This window comes from Emydura macquarii, unplaced genomic scaffold (assembly GCF_026122565.2).
Source record: "Emydura macquarii macquarii isolate MOO-44397 ecotype Brisbane River unplaced genomic scaffold, CSIRO-AGI_Emac_v2 contig_2994, whole genome shotgun sequence".
In the NCBI taxonomy this organism is placed as follows: Eukaryota; Metazoa; Chordata; order Testudines; family Chelidae; genus Emydura; species Emydura macquarii.
The window spans coordinates 3025902-3041334 of NW_027133131.1; the positions used below are offsets into that span (position 1 = coordinate 3025902).

The window sequence follows — 15433 nt, forward strand, 5'->3', positions numbered from 1 at the left end:
ATGGCCCGGCCAGCCCTGTTTCCCGGTAACCATAGTAACCATGGCCCGGTCAGCCCCTCTCCGTGGTGACCACCAGCGGGGCTCTCTCGCGACACTTTCCGGCGGCACCGCGATGGATTGTGGGGTTCGTAGTTCCGCTGTGGCCGGCGGGGCGCGGGAGGCGCCGGGGAGCGAGGCCGGCGGGACTACAGGCCCCAGGGGCCCCCGGGGACAGGAGCGGCCCGGCTCGGCTCGGCGGCTCAGTTGCATCAGCGGGCCGGGAGCGTGGCGGGGCGAGGATGCGGCTCTACCTGAGCGAGGGCAGCCCGCAGGGCCTCAAGGTGCTGGCGGCGGCCGGGGCCAGCGGGGCCCGCGTGCGGCTGGAGCGGGTCCCCCCGGACGGTGAGTGGGGCAGGGAGCCCGGAGCCCCCGCGCCCCCCCCCCCACAACCTCCCCTCCATGGGCCCAGCCTCCCCGCCCCCGGGCACCCCCGAGGACTGTCTCTCCCCCTCCCCCCGGGCACTACTCCTGGCCGTGAGCGCGGGGGGGGGTCTAAGCCCCCCCATGTCACTTCCTCTTCCTCGCCCCTCCTGGGGCGCTGTCTCCTGCCCCGCCCCCTCCTAGCCGCAGCCCCACAGCTCCTCGCCAGCTGTGATCTATGACCCCCCCAGGGACCCCTCCGTGGCCCCTCCCCAGGGACCCCGTCATGTTTCCCAGCCCCTTTTTCTCTGGGGTCACCACCGTCAGGGCCCCCCAGACCCCCGCTGTCCCTTAGCGCCTGCCCCTCCCGACCCTCCTCGCTCCCTAGGCCCTGGTCCTGCCCGCGGCTCGTGCTCCAGGGCCCCAATGCCGCACGCTTTCCCTTCCGCAGGTCGCGTGGTGCCTTTCCTGACCCACCCGCGGGTGCCAGCCCTGCACCTGGACAGCGGCACTTTCCTCTTCTCCCCAAATGCCATCTGTCGGTAAGTGTCCCACGCTGGTCTCTGGGCTGGAGGGTCTCCCCGGCCCGGGACCGGGTCCTGCTATGTCCCTGGAGGAGCAGAGCTCTCTGGACAGGTGCTGTCCTGCTGCTAGGTCAGTGCAGCTCAAGGGAATGGGCACCAGCCAATTGCTCCCCATTTCCTGCTGCAGCCAGATGAGGAACTGGGCATCTTGTTGCTCTTGGTTCCTGCCTGGTTCTTGGGCAATCTTGGCCGTGTCCTGCCCCAGGATCTGATGCCTTAGCAACCCTCTGGTTTTGCTGGGCTGCTGCCTGCAGCTTTCAGGGGCCGGGGGGTTCCTGGCTGGGAGGTGCTGGCGGGAGTGGAAAGCTCTGTTGCAGCTGGGGAGGGAGTGTTCTCTAGTGGTTAGAGCAAAAGGGGAGGTCAGGACTCCTGGGTCTGTTCCCTGCTGTGCCAGTGACATGCCATGGGAGCGTGGGTAAGTCAGGGCTCTGAGTTCTCAGGCGATGGGCACTAAGGTGGCAAGGTGGAGTTATCCGTGCTTCAAAATCCCTTGGGGCTGTATCTCCCATGCCTGCTCCTGAGGGAGTGCAGAGCCGGGGTGGTCCATTCAGCCCTCTCCTTCCTTCCTGTCCTGCAGGTACTTCTTCCTGTTAGCTGGGAAGGAGCACAATGACCTCACCAATCAGTGGCTTGAATGGGAAGCCACAGAGCTGCAGGTGGGTTACCTGGAGAAGCACGACTTGGCATTTGGGGTGTGTCGCTAATGGGGAACGTGTTGCTGTGCGGCCTCTCTTAGACACGGCTCCGGCCCTGTTAAACCTTCGTCTCTGTATCCTTAGCCAGCCGTATCCACAGCCCTGTATTGCCACGTGGTTCAAGGAAAGAAAGGAGGAGAGGTTTTAGGTGCCATCAGGAAAATATTAACCTACATTGATCAAAGCTTGACCAGCAAGGCCACTCCTTACCTCGCCGGGGTGAGTAACAGAGTCTGGATTTTGGTCCCCTGATCTTTGGAATCTCAGAATTAAATAGTTAGACCAGGGGAGCCCCAACTTCGCCCCATAAAGGGCCAAGCACTGAGAATCACGTGAAGGAAGCAGCTTGAAGCCTCTGCCTCTGATGTGGTGAGCTCTGCCCATGGAGGGTAAGTCTCGGCATGCAATGCAAGAACCATAATCACAGCCGCAGACCATATGGCATGTTGGGACTTACCATCTTTGCAAGCCACACTCCTGCAATGAACATGGGGGGGCACTGTGTGGATAGGCTCCCGGAGCCCCATTCCCCACCGCTCTCGCCCTCATGCTCTCTGCTTTCCTTTAGGAGGTGGAATCGGTGGCTGACATCGTCCTGTGGGCCACCCTGTTCCCTGTGTTACGGGATGAATTCTACCTGCCAGGTAAGAGCTGCCGTTGGGGGACGTTGTGCTGGCGCCCAGAGGGTCTGGTCAGGATTGGGTGTCTGGGGGGGACAGTTTTCTTGATGTCTGGTCGCTGATGCCCTTCTCTTTCGAAGATGAACTGCAGGCTCTGAGGAGTTGGTTCCGGACCATGAACCTCTCAGAGCCCTGCAGAAATGCCGCGGAGTCCGTGCTGACGCCCAAGGGAGCCGAGGAGTTCAAGGCCTATCTGCAGAAACAGCCGGTGCCCAGCCTGCACTCGGAGAAGCCAGCAAATAATGAGCCAGAGGTACTGCCCCACTTTGCTCCGTCCCATCTGACCCCCTGCCCTTGGGGTATGTTTCAGGGGTAATCTGAGATCATTTCAAAACAGTTTCTTTGAATTTACACTAACCTAAAGCCTCCTGAACTGGCATTTCATTGAATGTATTCAGAGCTTTACCAGTAAACTTTGAAATCCAGCCAGCAGCAATTTCGTGAACTGCGCAGAAATAGGCAAATATTCTGGACGATTGTCTGTCTCCTGGTGCAGGGCAGAATTGGCCCCAATTGCAGATTCTTGGAGAGAGGGGAATGGGGGGAGAGGGGCGTGCCAACTTTCTATCTGAAAACTGCTCCTCCTCTTTCCTCCAGGCCCCGCCCCCTGCATTGGCTCTCCCCCCCTCATCGCTTGATCCTCTCCACCTCCCTCTCCCTTCCCAGCTGCTGGGCTCACTCCGCCCATGGTAACTGGACATTTGGTATCCGGTCACTACATCTGATTGGACACTGCCGGGTCCCCTTTTCAGTCCGACTTTCCAGTTGAAAACCAGACTCCTGGGTGGTTCTAGTTCTGTTGCCAAGTCCAGTTGGGGTTTCCACTCTCTTTCATTCTCCTCCGTGGCTAGTTACTGGCCCTCAGCTTCTTTGGCTTCCAGCTCCAGGGCCTGCTGATGTGCTGACTCCTCGGCTTGCTTCTGGGCCTCAGTTTCTCTCTCTTTCTCCTTTATTCTCAACTGACGCTCATGGTCTCTCTCTTTTTCTGCTCCCCGCAGTCTGTACAGTTCTAGCTTTGGGCTGCATCGCTCTCACTCATTTTTGTGCCTTTCTGCTCCTAGTTCCCTTCCCCGAAATAAGCAAACAGAAAACACCGAAAGTGCAACCTTTTCTTGGCTGTGTTCAGCCAGCACAACTAAAGTCTCACTTAAAATCTCTGCGCCAACGTATGAAGTGCAAACCTCGCTCAGAACAGCAAGCGGTGCCTGCTCGCTGCTGGGCCCTCTTAATTCTCCTCCCTGGGCTGTCTCGTACGATGCTTTGCCAGTGACAGGCAGCAGACCCCTCCAGGCACAGGCACACCCACTCGTGAACTACACACAGGGCAAATCTCCCAAGCCCCCAGCCTTGCACCCCAGAAACACGCAGTCTTATACTGCTTGAGACATAATCCTGAACAGCGCAAGCTCATTAGTTAGTTTGCCCCTTCGTCATGCACCAGCCTTTGTCATCTGAGCTGATTTCCCAAGCACTTTAGAGACATTCACTGGTAAGGATAAAACATTCCCGTGTGTGCGTTAACTACAGAGAGGTAGATTTTAAGGGATTATAAGTGTAAGGCGCCGAGGTCAAAGCTGGTGAGATAAGAAATGAAAATAGAACGGCCGTCTAAATTCTAACTTTAACAAACTAAGCAAGATTTGAATCAAGCTTTGCTCAGCTCACTGGATGTTCCAGGCAGTTTACACCTCTTCACACACAGGCTGAATCCCCTCTCACCCTGGGACCAACCTCCCCAGTTCAAGTGTGTTCCAGATGATCTTTCAGGTGTTGAGCTGGGGGAGGAGAGAGGCCCAGTGGTGATGTCACTGGGCCTCCTTTTTGTACTTTCCTCCAGCTGCTAAAAAGTTCCTTGCTGTGTCACAGGAGTTAGGCCACCGGGTAGGTGTCCTCTGAGGAGTCTCTGGGTCAGAGAGCAGGTTCTTGTTGATGGGCCATCGGCGCTCATCTAGATGTAAACCTGGCTTGTCACTTCGCTGTGTCACCAGCTGTGGGCGTTTCCCACTAACCACACCCATGGCAGTGTTTCATGGCTTCCTATACGATGATAGTTCCTACAATTCAACAGGAAGTAAACGTTCAGCCGGTCACGGCTTTTTAAATGGTCCCTCACAAGGCAGACTTTGTACAGAGCAACTCATCACCATACCACTGTGGTGAACGGGGGGGGCTCCAGGCTGCTCTTTTGAGGTACAGGGTGTCCCAGTGAGGCAGACGGCAGGGTGTGCGGGGCATCTGGTCTGCAGGAGGAAAAGCTGCCAGGGCCTGGCTGGAGCAGTGCCCTGCCCTTCCCCGGGCCGTGGGGGTGCCCGAGCCTCGGCAGAGCCTGTGCTGCTTCCAGCACCTCTGTCGACGTTAGCAGCAGAAGCCACACGTTGGCGCATGGGGCTCCAGCTGCCAGCTTTCTCTGCTGCTGGCATTGCTTTGAGCCATCTCCAGCTGCTGCCTTGCCCTGCTCACCTGTCAACCCTCCCTGCAGGAAGAGGAATTGGCCGAGCGCTCTTTGTCGGAGGAAGAAATTGCAGCTGCTGCGGAAGCCTGGGCCAGGGGCACGGCAGCCCTGCCCGAAGTCTGGCAGCCACAGAGCCCTATGTGAGTCAGGCGGGGTGGGCAGAAGGGAGCGGTCGGGGGTTACAGGGCACCTGACTGGCTGCAGAGCTCGCCCGTCGCGGGCGGTGGGGCCGTGCGTTTTTACTGCGGGGTTCTTTCTGTGTAAGGGCCAGGCTCCGGCACCCGTTAAACGCCCTGTGCTGGGCTGGCCTGGCCTGCGCTCGGTTGGGGAGCGATGGGAGGAGACCCTCATCCTGTTTTCTTTCTGGGCGGCTCACCCAGCCCCTGCTGGCTTGGGGGGGGGCAAGGGCCCAGCAAGCTCCCACCAACCACTTGGTTCTGTAGAGCCCGGCCGTCCCGGGGTCGCTCACAGCTCTTCTCTCGCCAGCCTGCCCGTGGAGGGCAGAAGGAACGTGCTGATCACCAGCGCCTTGCCCTATGTCAACAACGTGCCCCACCTTGGGAACATCATCGGCTGCGTCCTCAGTGCGGACGTCTTTGCCAGGTATGGCGGCCCCGGCCAACCGCAGGCGGGCAGGCCCCTGCGGTTTGGAGGCTTTGGCCAGGCTGAAACGCAGCTGTGCTGGGCTCCCCGGGGGAGGGCGAGGGTGGGAGTTCTCACGCTGCTGTGTGAGCATGAAGGGCAGCCATGGCTCTAAGCTCTGGGTTCATCCGTGGTACTGGGGCAGCGGGTCCATCCCCTTGGTTAGAGCTTAGAGGCCACTTTCCCCATCCTCCAGCCCCCCAACTCCCCCTCTTCTCCCCAGGGGACCCCGTGCAGCAGCTCTCAGACCCCACAGGCCCCTGCAGCCCCTGAGGTCTGGGTGGCTCCCTCAGGAGATGCCCACCAAGCTGCCTCCAGGGGACCCTCTCTCCTAAGCCCCCCCCCCCCCTTTGGCCAGGTACTGCCGCCTGCGGAACTGGAACACCTTGTACGTGTGCGGCACAGACGAGTACGGCACCGCCACGGAGACCAAGGCCCTGGAGGAGGGGCTGACGCCCCAGCAGATCTGCGACAAGTACAACGCCGTCCATGCCCAGATCTACCAGTGGTTCAGCATCTCCTTTGACTATTTTGGCCGGACCACCACGCCCCACCAGACCGCGTAGGTATCGCGCCGGTGGGGCCCACGTCTGGAAACCAGAGAGCGCCCGTGGGAATGGGGCTGTACGGGGGAGGGTGCATGGGAGGCCCTGCCAGGCCTGGGGAAGGTGGGACACACCCTGTGGGGCTGCCATGGGTCCTGCAGGACAGAATAGTTGTCTCCCGGGCGTGGCATGTTGGACACTGAGGCCATGGGGCGCTGGGCTGGCCATGAGCATGGAAAGATGTTCCCCCTACTGACCAAGGAACTATCTGCCCCCAGTGTGGCGTTCCTTGATCAGCTGATGCAGTCTGGGGGCTCCGGCCCCTGCACAGGGCATGTCTGGGGGCTGATGGAGGCCAGGAGTTGGGGTCCCTAGCGTAGCCCCCCCCCGGGGGTGGGGCTGTTCTCTCATCATCCCCTTCCGGGTCTCAGGATAGCTCAGGAAATCTTCCAGCGCCTGCTGGAGCGCGGCGTCCTGCTGACGGACACGGTGGAGCAGCTGCGGTGCGAGCGCTGCGAGAGGTTCTTGGCCGACCGCTTCGTGGAGGGCATCTGCCCCTACTGCAGCTACGAGGAGGCCCGAGGCGACCAGTGTGACAAGTGCGGCAAGCTCATCAACGCAGTGGAGCTCAAGGTACCGCGGTCGGCGAGGGGGCCCGGCCCTGGGAGTGTAACAGGTGCCAGTGCGGGGCTGGCACGGGGGGGAGATGGGGCCCTCCTGTGCCGCTCCCCAAGGAACGTGGCTCTTCCCTTGCGCCCATCAACGGAGCCTCTTCCCCACGGTGCTGCGGTCTCTCCGTCCCCCCCCCGTGCTTCACAGGCCGTCTGCTTCCTCCCCACAGAAACCTCAGTGCAAAGTGTGCAAAGACTCCCCGGTGGTGAAGTCCTCTCAGCACCTCTTCCTGGACCTGCCTCGCGTGAGTGCAGCTGGGGGGGGGCCGGACTCTGGAGCAGAGGATGGTGGAATCCCCCCCATCCTCTGACATCTGACCAGTGGCAGGTTCTCGCCCCACTGAGTCGCCGTGGCCTTGTCTCTCGTCCCCCTGCAGCTGGAGGGGCGCCTGGAGAAGTGGCTGGAGCAGTCGTGGGCCACGGGCGACTGGACGGCCAACGCCCGCTTCATCACCCGCTCCTGGCTCCGCGACGGCCTCAAGCCCCGCTGTATCACCCGCGACCTGAAATGGGGGACGCCCGTCCCGCTGGAGGGCTTCCGCGACAAGGTGAGCCAGGCCGCAGCCCCGCGACTGTCCCCGGGAGCGTCCTCCGCCCTGTCGCACCAGCAAGGGGTGCAAGCTGGGCCGGGTGTCTGTGCCCTGCTGCTGCAAGCCTGCATGGGGACAGGCCGGCTGGTCGGGGTCCAGCCTGCAAGGCAGGGGCCGTTTGCTCAGGGAGCTGATGCTGCTGCCTCTGTCCCTGGCAGAGGAGCTGGCGCTCCCTTGGCATCAGGGGCGCCGTGTATCTGCCCTGGGGAAAGGCATCGGCTCAGCCGAGGCCCTGGGCTGGAGCCGTGCTGAGCCCCTGCATGCAGGAGGGAGCGACTGTCGCGCCCCCACAGCTGCCCACGTGCCGGCTCCATCCGTCTGTCCGTCTCCCCAGGTGTTCTACGTGTGGTTTGACGCCCCCATCGGCTACCTGTCCATCACGGCCAACTACACAGCGCAGTGGGAGAGGTGGTGGAAGAACCCGCAGCAGGTGAGGCGCTGTCAGACCCTCGTGCCCCCGGCTGAGGCTGCTGGGCTTTGGGGAGTGGGGCTCTGCCCCCCCGCCAGGGAGGGGGTGTCAGGACTCCTGGGCTCTGCTCACGGAGCTGGGACCTTAGGCACATCCTGTCCCCTCCCCCTCGTGCGGGCGCCAGGGGTTAGGAATGGTCTGGGAGACGGGGTAGGAATAAATGGTCCCGGGGGGGGAAGCTAAGGGTGGGGGGCAGCGGGGGCTCCTAAGGAGTCTGGAGTGGACAGAACTTGCCAGCAAGACAATGTTCGGGTCAGCAGAGACTGGAGAGGGAGCAAGGATGGTGCTGCCCAGAGAGTGGGGGGGGGCCAGGTGCCAATGGATACTGTCATGCTGGGGGGTCCTAGAATCTCTGGCTGCCCCCCAGGCCGTGCCCCTGGGCTCAACACCGCCCCTCCCTCCCAGGTGCAGCTCTACAACTTCATGGCCAAGGACAACGTCCCCTTCCACAGCGTCGTCTTCCCCTGCACGCTGCTCGGTGCCGAGGATAACTACACGCTGGTCAACCACCTCGTCGCCACGGGTAGCGCCGGCGGGCCGGGGAGGGGCTGGGCGCCGGGTGGGGCTGGATGCTAAGGGTGATTCTAGGCGGACTCCAAGTCCATTGAATTCTCTCCTGCCCTGCTCAGAGTACCTGAACTACGAGGATGGAAAGTTCTCCAAGAGCCGCGGCGTGGGCGTGTTCGGGGACATGGCCCAGGACACGGGGATCCCCGCCGACATCTGGCGCTTCTACCTGCTCTTCCTGCGCCCCGAGGGGCAGGACAGCGCCTTCTCCTGGCACGACCTCCTGCTGAAGAACAACTCGGAGCTGCTCAACAACCTGGGCAACTTCGTCAACAGGTGCTAGTCGGGCCCTGCGGGGGCGCTGTGCTGCGCTCCTGGGGCTGCAGAGAGACATGTGGGGGCTGGGAGCTGGCAGGAGGAGAAGAAGGGGCAGTGGGCCAGGCTTGGTGGAGGGGGCCTGGCTGTGTGGGGAAGCCGGGGGATGTGGGGCAGGTCCAGGGAGGCTGCTCCTAGCTCACGGTCTCTCCCCCCCCCAGAGCCGGGATGTTCGTCTGTAAGTTCTTCGACGGGCACGTCCCCCCCATGGAGCTGTGCACGGACGACAAGCGGCTGCTGGCTCACGTCACCCTGGAGCTGCGTCAATACAACCAGCTGCTGGAGAAGGTCCGGTGCGTGCCGGGGGCTGAGCGCCGCCTGGAGCGGCAAGGAGGGGGCACTGCTGGGGTCGCTCTGGTTTGCCCAGGACGGCTGTACTTAACGTGGGGGGAAGGAGGCAGAGACTGCCCGTGTTGGTTCGCTCCAGGAGGGTTTGATGTGTTTTGGGGGAGGGGGGGGGTGTTGACACACGGGCAGTAGCTGGCAGAAGAGGTGTCCGTGCTCCGTGTCCTGGGCCAGCGAGCTGGTGAGATTCCTTCCCCCAGCCCCTCGTGGTGTCTGGCTGGGGGGGAGGGGGGGAAGGTCTTGCCCACGTGGGGGCCAGAGTTGGGGTCAGGAAGGAATTTCCCCGGGTCAGAGTGGCAGTGATCTGGGGGATTTTTGCATCCCTCTGGAGCGTGGGGCACGTGTCACTTGCAGGCTCACCCGGGGGTCAGTGGTGGAGTTTCTGCAACGTGAAGCCAGGATTTGAGGACGTCAGTGACTCAGCCAGGGGTGCGGGGGTGAGAGCAGTGGCGAGGCGCTGGGGCCTGCGCCGTGCAGGTCAGACTAGGGGCCAGGCTGGTGCCCTCTGACTCTCCTCTCCTGCCCCCCCCCGGCTGCAGGATCCGGGACGCCCTGCGCTGCATCCTGAGCATTTCTCGCTACGGCAACCAGTACATCCAAGTGAACGAGCCCTGGAAACGGATCAAGGGCTCCACTGCTGACAGGTAGGGGGCAGGACCCAGGCCCCTCTACTCCCCCCCCACCCTGCAGGGCGGAGTGGGGTTGCCTGGCTCAATGAGAGTGGGGATCCCCTGCCAGCCTGGGGGTCCCGCGGGCTTAGCCCAGTCCTAGTGAACCGGGGTCTCCAGTACAGCAGGGACTCGTTAGCCTGGGCCAAACTCCCCCCTCCCCCACTTCACAGGGGCTCTCCCCACCACCCCAACCACACCCCCTGCTGCCCCAGCTCCACCAGCGCCCCACTAGCCCAGCCCTGGGCCTCTAACAGCCTGTCCCTCTGGCCAGGCTAGTTTTGCAGCTGGGAGCCAGGCTGGTAACCCCCCCAACTCCTTACCCGTGCGTGTGGGGAAATCCACCCCCCTCCCCGTTTCCTCCGCAGCTGCCCCCGGCTCTGACGCGGAGGCCCCTCTGTTTTCCAGGACACGGGCGGGCACGGTGACGGGCGTGGCCGTCAACATCGCCTGCCTGATCTCGGTCATGCTACAGCCCTACATGCCGGGCGTCAGCGCCACCATCCAGCGCCAGCTCTGCGTGCCCAAAGCCTGCAATGTGCTGACCGACAGCTTCCTCTGCCTCCTGCCCCCCGGGCACCAGATCGGCACGGTAGGCGCGCAGCCGGGGGTGGTGGGCGAAGTCTTCAGCCCCCTGCGGGGTGGGCCATGGCTCAGCATCTCCCCTTCTCCTGCCAGGTGAGCCCCTTGTTTCAGAAGCTGGAGAACGAGCAGATCGAAGCCCTGCGGAAGCGGTTTGGCGGAGGGCAGGTGAGGAAGGGGCAGCTCCAATCCTGGACCCCCACCCCACCCCGAGCACCCCCCAGGGCCGGTTCCAAAGGGGGGTCGTTCTGGGACCTGCTCGTCCAGGGAGCAATTTCCTGGGGGCTGGGCCAGCCCCCACACAGCTACTCCCCCTGGAGGCTGCTTTGAGGAGGGCCTTGGCCATCCCCTGCCAGCTGTGCTGGAACTCGGGGGACTCCCCTGCTGGCTGACTGGAAGGAAGCTACCTGCCCCTGGGAGAGCAGTAAGAGCCCCCCCAGCCAGCAGGGAGTGAGCACGTCCCCGGGGGAGGGGGTGTCTCCTTGGCAGGGCCGGGCCCCCCTCGCACGCCTTCGTCAGCTGCCTGCTTTGCTCTCTTGGTGCCTGTCCTCACCTGCTCTCTCCTCTCCCAGCCTGAAGACTCCAGCTTAGAGCTGCAGGTAACGCTTGCCCCCCTCTGGGGGCCTGCCTGGGGCTTGGCGAGGGGCTACATGTAGGGTAGGGGTCGCAGACAGCGTGAGGGACAGCTCCGGTGCCTTCCCTTGCTCCCCAGCGCACGGGCCGGCCTTGTGGAGTCTCTACCCTGGAGCCGAGCACTGCAGGGGTGCCCAGCCTCCCAGCTGCTGTGGGGGTGCTGCTGTCCAGCCAGGAGCGCCCTCCCTCACCTCAGGGGGGCGCTCTGCTGGGCCTAGCAGAGGCTGGGACAGAACCTGTTCTGACTTCCCTTCCCCCTCCACAGGCACACGCTGCCCGCATGGCCGCAGCTGACGTGACGCCCCCTGTGCCAGGAGCCGGGCTGGCAGGGGACCCCCAGAAGGCCAAGGAGCTGGCTGAGGAGGTGGCCCAACAGGTGAGGGGCAGGCTGCGGGCGCAGGAGAGCTCGGGGTGGGGTGGGCACTTTCCCCTGCCTCCCACCTGGCTGCAGTGAGGGTAAAAAGCCTCTCCCCTGAGCTGGGATGATTCTCTCCCCACCCCTTCCAGGGGCCCAGCCTGCTCTCTGTGGGGCCCAACGTGGGGCAGGGAGGGACCCCGTGTCCAGAGCTAACCGCTGCCCTCTGTGCCCCAGGGCAACCATGTGCGCCAGCTGAAGGCCAGCAAGGCCGAGAAGGGGCAGATCGACGCTGCAGTGGCCCAGCTGCTGGCGCTGAAGAAGCAGCTGGTGCTGGCCGAGGGGAAGGTCCCTGAGCCCTCTGCCCCCAAGGGGAAGAAGAGGAAATAACTCCCGCGTGCCATAGGGTGGTGGCCTGCAGAGCTGCTGGCACTGGTGCGTCTTCCCCCCGCCGTGGGATCTGTACCTGCTTCCTCCCCCCTCAAGCTGTGGCCCCCAGGACTCCCCCCTCCAGCAGCTGCATGGGGAGGGCCAGGAGCCATGGCCATGCCTGCCTTCATTCCCCGCCGGTGCACAAGGAGCGGGGGAGGCGCCCGGCTGTGATGGAGACGAACAATAAACAGGGTTTATTAGACGTGCCGCGACGCTCATTACAACAGCGACTCATGCAGCGCCGGGAGTCGGCCCCCGTTAAATAGCAGTTAGTCCTGGGCCTGGCACCCACCAGCCCCTCGCACAGCACGGGCCCCCCCCAGCAGTGGGAGCCCCATGGCTCTAGCCCCACAGCACCGGAGAGCATAGGGGGCTGCAGTCAGACAGACAGCCGCGGTGGCCTCGCTCCCTGGCAGTGAGCAGCTGTGAGGCTGGCTTCGGGGTGCAGCTGTGGGCCCTGCCATCTGTCCTGCAGCAGGTGGCCCCAGCTCAGTCTGCACCCGGGCCCAGCTGCCCCATAAGTCCAGCAGCAGAGGGGGCTACAGCCCCTCGGCCCAGTTCAGCCTATGTCTGCTGCAGGGTCACCATGCGGTTGATCAACGCCGCCCTGGTGGCCTCCACCTCCGCGCTCAGCCTCTCGATCTGCCCCTTCAGCCGCTCGTTCTCAGCTGTCAGCTCCGTCACCCTCCTCTCATTCTGCTCCTTCTCGCGGCTCCGCTTCTTGCCCTGCCCCGTGGGCTGGCTGCTCCTCTTCCTCTTCACGCCCCGGGCCGGGCCCGCCACCTCCTCGTCCTCGGTGCAGGTCTGGGCCGAGGAGCTCTGGCTGGAGTCTGACTCAGGGAGCCCGGCCAGCAGCTCCAGCAGTTCAGCATCCAGCTCACAGCTCCCGGGGCCAGCGGCCGTCGGCTGCAGGAGGGGTGCTGGGGTGTCCGCGCCCCACAGCTGCACTGTGGCATCAAGCGAGGCAAGCTCCTTCTGTGGAGAGAGTGTGTGTCAGTGGGGCCACAGGGCAAGCCGGGCTAAGGAGCCTGCCCACCTGCCCCTCGCTCACCTGTTCCACTGCACCGGGGGCCAGGCACGGCCCCCCGTTCTCATCTGAGGACAGCACCTCCTGCAGGTCCTCGTACCAGGCCTCCAGCTCCCAGCTGAGCAGGGAAGTGGGCACTGGCTCAGCTGCCATCGTCCGGCTGGGGCCAGGCGGTCTCGCTGGGGAAAGAGGGAGAACCCTGTTAACAGCAGGCCCCCAACCAGCCCCAGGGGCCGTGTCCAAGTCCCCCTCACAGCAACCCTACAATAAACAAGCCAGCTGCCACAGGAGGATCTGAGGGCAGACACGGCGCCCCTTAGTCATGCTAGGCACGTGGCCAGCATCAGCCAGCACCGAGGGGAGGCAAGGGCACGTGGCTCAGCCTGGCACCCCAGCAGGAGGAATGCTGCCAGGCTACCCTTGTGTGTCCCATGGCCGGCCTGTGAGGCCGGGGCAGGCCAGCTCTCTCCAGCACACCCGCGCTAAGAGCAGGCTGCCCTGCCCTTGGCTCAGCCCGAGTGAGCAGGAACAAACTCCCCTTCAGCGTGAGCTCCGTGGGGCAGGCACTGCCTCTCTGGCTGGGTGCCTGGCGCACCCGTCTCTGCATCTCACCCCAGCCCTGTGGTAACCCGGCTGGGGCCAGGCCAGGCCTTACCTGTTCTCAGGTGTGGTGATGTATGAAGACACACTTTCTTCTAGAAAACTGGGGGGAGGGAAAGCAAACATGGAGTCAATCACGGCAGCGGTTTAAATCCCCCCCAGACCCTGCAAGGCCAGACCCAGACAGCAGCTGGCTGGGTTTCTAGCCAGGCAGCACAAGCAGGGATGGAAAGGAGGGTGTGACCCACAGAGGAGCTTGCCGCCCGCTCTCCAGCCTGGCATGACCTGCCGGAAACCACGGCCTGGCCCGGGGCCTGCTCCAGCCACTGGCTATTTTTAGCCCCTGACGTTGTGGGAAGTGTCAAGCAAGGAGACACCCTCCTGCACACCCGGCTGAGGCCCTGTCCCAGCCAGCTGCCCGCCCCCTGCCCTGCTGCTGAGGGCAGAACCGGGTCTCCCCCCACCTCCCAAGTGGTGGAAGCACAGACACCAGAGGCATTTCTGCTGGCAGCTGCCCTGCAGGGAGGCAGGAGGAACTGGACTGGGAGCCCGGGGAGAACAGCTGCATAAAGCAGGGGCTGCCTTGTCTGACCCTGCGCGGGTCCCCCTGGTATCTCAGCCTTGTCCCACTGGTCTCCCCCTAGGGCATGGTCCCCCCCGGCATCCCTGGGGGGGGAGGGGGGGAGTTCCTGGCAGTTAAGGGAGCATTTCAGAGCAGCGCTTCCACGGTAACCCCCAGAGAAACTCCCAGGGCTTTCATCAGCCGGCCCACGTTGTGCTTCTGGGTGAGTGATGCAAGAAGGCAGCCGAGTTAGGGGCGCAGAGCCACCAGGGGCCCGGCTGCCTGGAGCCGCTGCCGAGGTCCCCGAGGAATGGGAGGCTCACGGGTCCGCGCAGGGAAACCCGGGGGGGGTGGGGTCAGCTGCTCCCCCGAGCCCTTTACAGCGCTGCAGGGCGCGCAGCCGAGCACCCCCTGGGACTGGTCCCCCCAGCCCAGCACTTCCGCTGTGCACCCCCCGTCTATCCCAGGCACCCCCGCTACACCCATCACCCCGGCCTCCGAGGGCCACCTCCCCAGGCCCAGCGGGAAGGAAGAGCCACACCAGCTCCCCGGGCCGCCCACCGCGGGGCAGGGGCACTTGGGGCAGGGTCATGCCGCCCACCGCGGGGAGGGCAGGCCCGATCTCCCCAGCCCCAGAGCTAGGAGAACCCAGGAGTCCCGGCTCGGCCGGTGCCCCCCACGTGCCTAATTCCCGCCCCGCCCCCCCGGGACGGAACCCAGGAGTCCGGGCAGCCGGTTTAAGCGGGGCCCTGCTCGCACCTTCCTGCGCGGCCCCTGCTCCCCCTGGCCCCGGCTCCCGCGCTGCCTCCGGTTCATCCTCCGCTGCATCTTCTCCCTGCTCCTGCTGCTGCCGCCCTGCAACCACCGCCCGCCCCAGCCGCCGCGCGCCCTTTAAGGAGCCCGCATGACGCAACCCTTGCACCAGCTCTGGCCAATCGGCGGCGCCCCCCGCCATGACGCGACCCCCGCCGCCGGCCAATCGGCCAGGCGCACCCTGCCCCCCCTGGCGGTGACGCCGCGAGCGCCCGCCGCGTCGCACCCGGAAGTGGCTCCCGCTGGGTCACGAGTCTTAAAGGGTGAGTCACGCGGCGGGTGATGCAACGTCTGGCAACGGGGGCCCGGGCGGGCGCGCGGCGAGCCGCTCGGAGAGCCTGGATGACGTCACACCACGCCCGCCAGCCCCTTAAAGGGCCAGACCCAGGGGAGGAGGCGGGGGCCCAGCTCAGGCCCCCCCCCCCTCCCGGAGCAGTGACCCCCCCCCGAGCAGGGCTCAGGGAGCAGCCCAGGCCCCACAACCCACAACCCCCCTAGGGAGGTCTGGAACAAGGGCCCCCCCTCCAAGGCTCAGGCCTCCCGTCCAGCAGTGCCGGGGGGGGCAGCCTGCGCACCCCAGGGGAGCGAGGGGGGCCGAGCCCCAGAGGCTCCCGGGGATTCTCAGCCCGGCCCTAGGGGCTCTGCCCCGGCGCCCCTCCCCGGACGCCTGGGTCCCCCGGCCCTGCTCCCGGCGCAGGAGGTGACGGGGCCGGGGCCAGAGCTGGGGCGGTCGGAAACGGGGCTGCGGGGCTTCCTCCCCCGGTCCCAGCCACCCAGGGCCCCGCCTCCTGCCCGGGGGGGGGCAGA

At 64.6% G+C, this 15433-nt stretch overlaps 2 protein-coding genes across 3 annotated transcripts; one reads left to right on the forward strand and one right to left on the reverse strand.

Moving 5' to 3' along the window:
* Positions 1-172: 172 nt before the first annotated feature.
* On the forward strand, positions 173-11826 carry MARS1 (methionyl-tRNA synthetase 1). Of its 2 annotated transcripts, XM_067529794.1 has the most exons (21): positions 173-381; positions 851-941; positions 1561-1639; positions 1763-1897; positions 2247-2322; positions 2439-2611; positions 4838-4950; positions 5297-5413; positions 5811-6014; positions 6429-6630; positions 6839-6913; positions 7046-7216; positions 7593-7688; positions 8133-8250; positions 8357-8570; positions 8771-8902; positions 9494-9598; positions 10031-10214; positions 10301-10372; positions 11103-11213; positions 11430-11826. In XM_067529794.1, the coding sequence occupies exons 1-21, from the start codon at positions 279-281 to the stop codon at positions 11580-11582; spliced, it is 2724 nt and encodes a 907-aa protein (XP_067385895.1). In that variant the 5' UTR covers positions 173-278; the 3' UTR covers positions 11583-11826. The 2 variants fall into 2 exon arrangements, with proteins under 2 accessions (XP_067385895.1, XP_067385898.1); XM_067529797.1 differs by lacking the exons at positions 173-381; positions 851-941 and adding an exon at positions 989-1053.
* Positions 10790-15364, reverse strand: DDIT3 (DNA damage inducible transcript 3). The gene is made up of 4 exons (XM_067529813.1): positions 14573-15364; positions 13307-13354; positions 12676-12830; positions 10790-12599 (listed from the first exon to the last, which is right to left on the reverse strand). Exons 3-4 carry the CDS (start codon positions 12802-12804, stop codon positions 12189-12191), a joined length of 540 nt encoding a protein of 179 aa, XP_067385914.1. The 5' UTR covers positions 12805-12830; positions 13307-13354; positions 14573-15364; the 3' UTR covers positions 10790-12188.
* Positions 15365-15433: the final 69 nt, after the last annotated feature.

Coding starts and splice junctions, on each gene's coding strand:
- MARS1 (XM_067529794.1), top strand. CDS start 279: ATGCGGCTCTACCTGAGCGAGGGCAGCCCGCAGGGCCTCAAGGTGCTG. Junction 2,323..2,438: donor GGATGAATTCTACCTGCCAG/GTAAGAGCTGCC, acceptor TCTCTTTCGAAG/ATGAACTGCAGGCTCTGAGG. Junction 5,414..5,810: donor AGTGCGGACGTCTTTGCCAG/GTATGGCGGCCC, acceptor CCCTTTGGCCAG/GTACTGCCGCCTGCGGAACT.
- DDIT3 (XM_067529813.1), bottom strand. CDS start 12,804: ATGGCAGCTGAGCCAGTGCCCACTTCCCTGCTCAGCTGGGAGCTGGAG. Junction 12,600..12,675: donor CCCCCGGTGCAGTGGAACAG/GTGAGCGAGGGG, acceptor CTCTCTCCACAG/AAGGAGCTTGCCTCGCTTGA.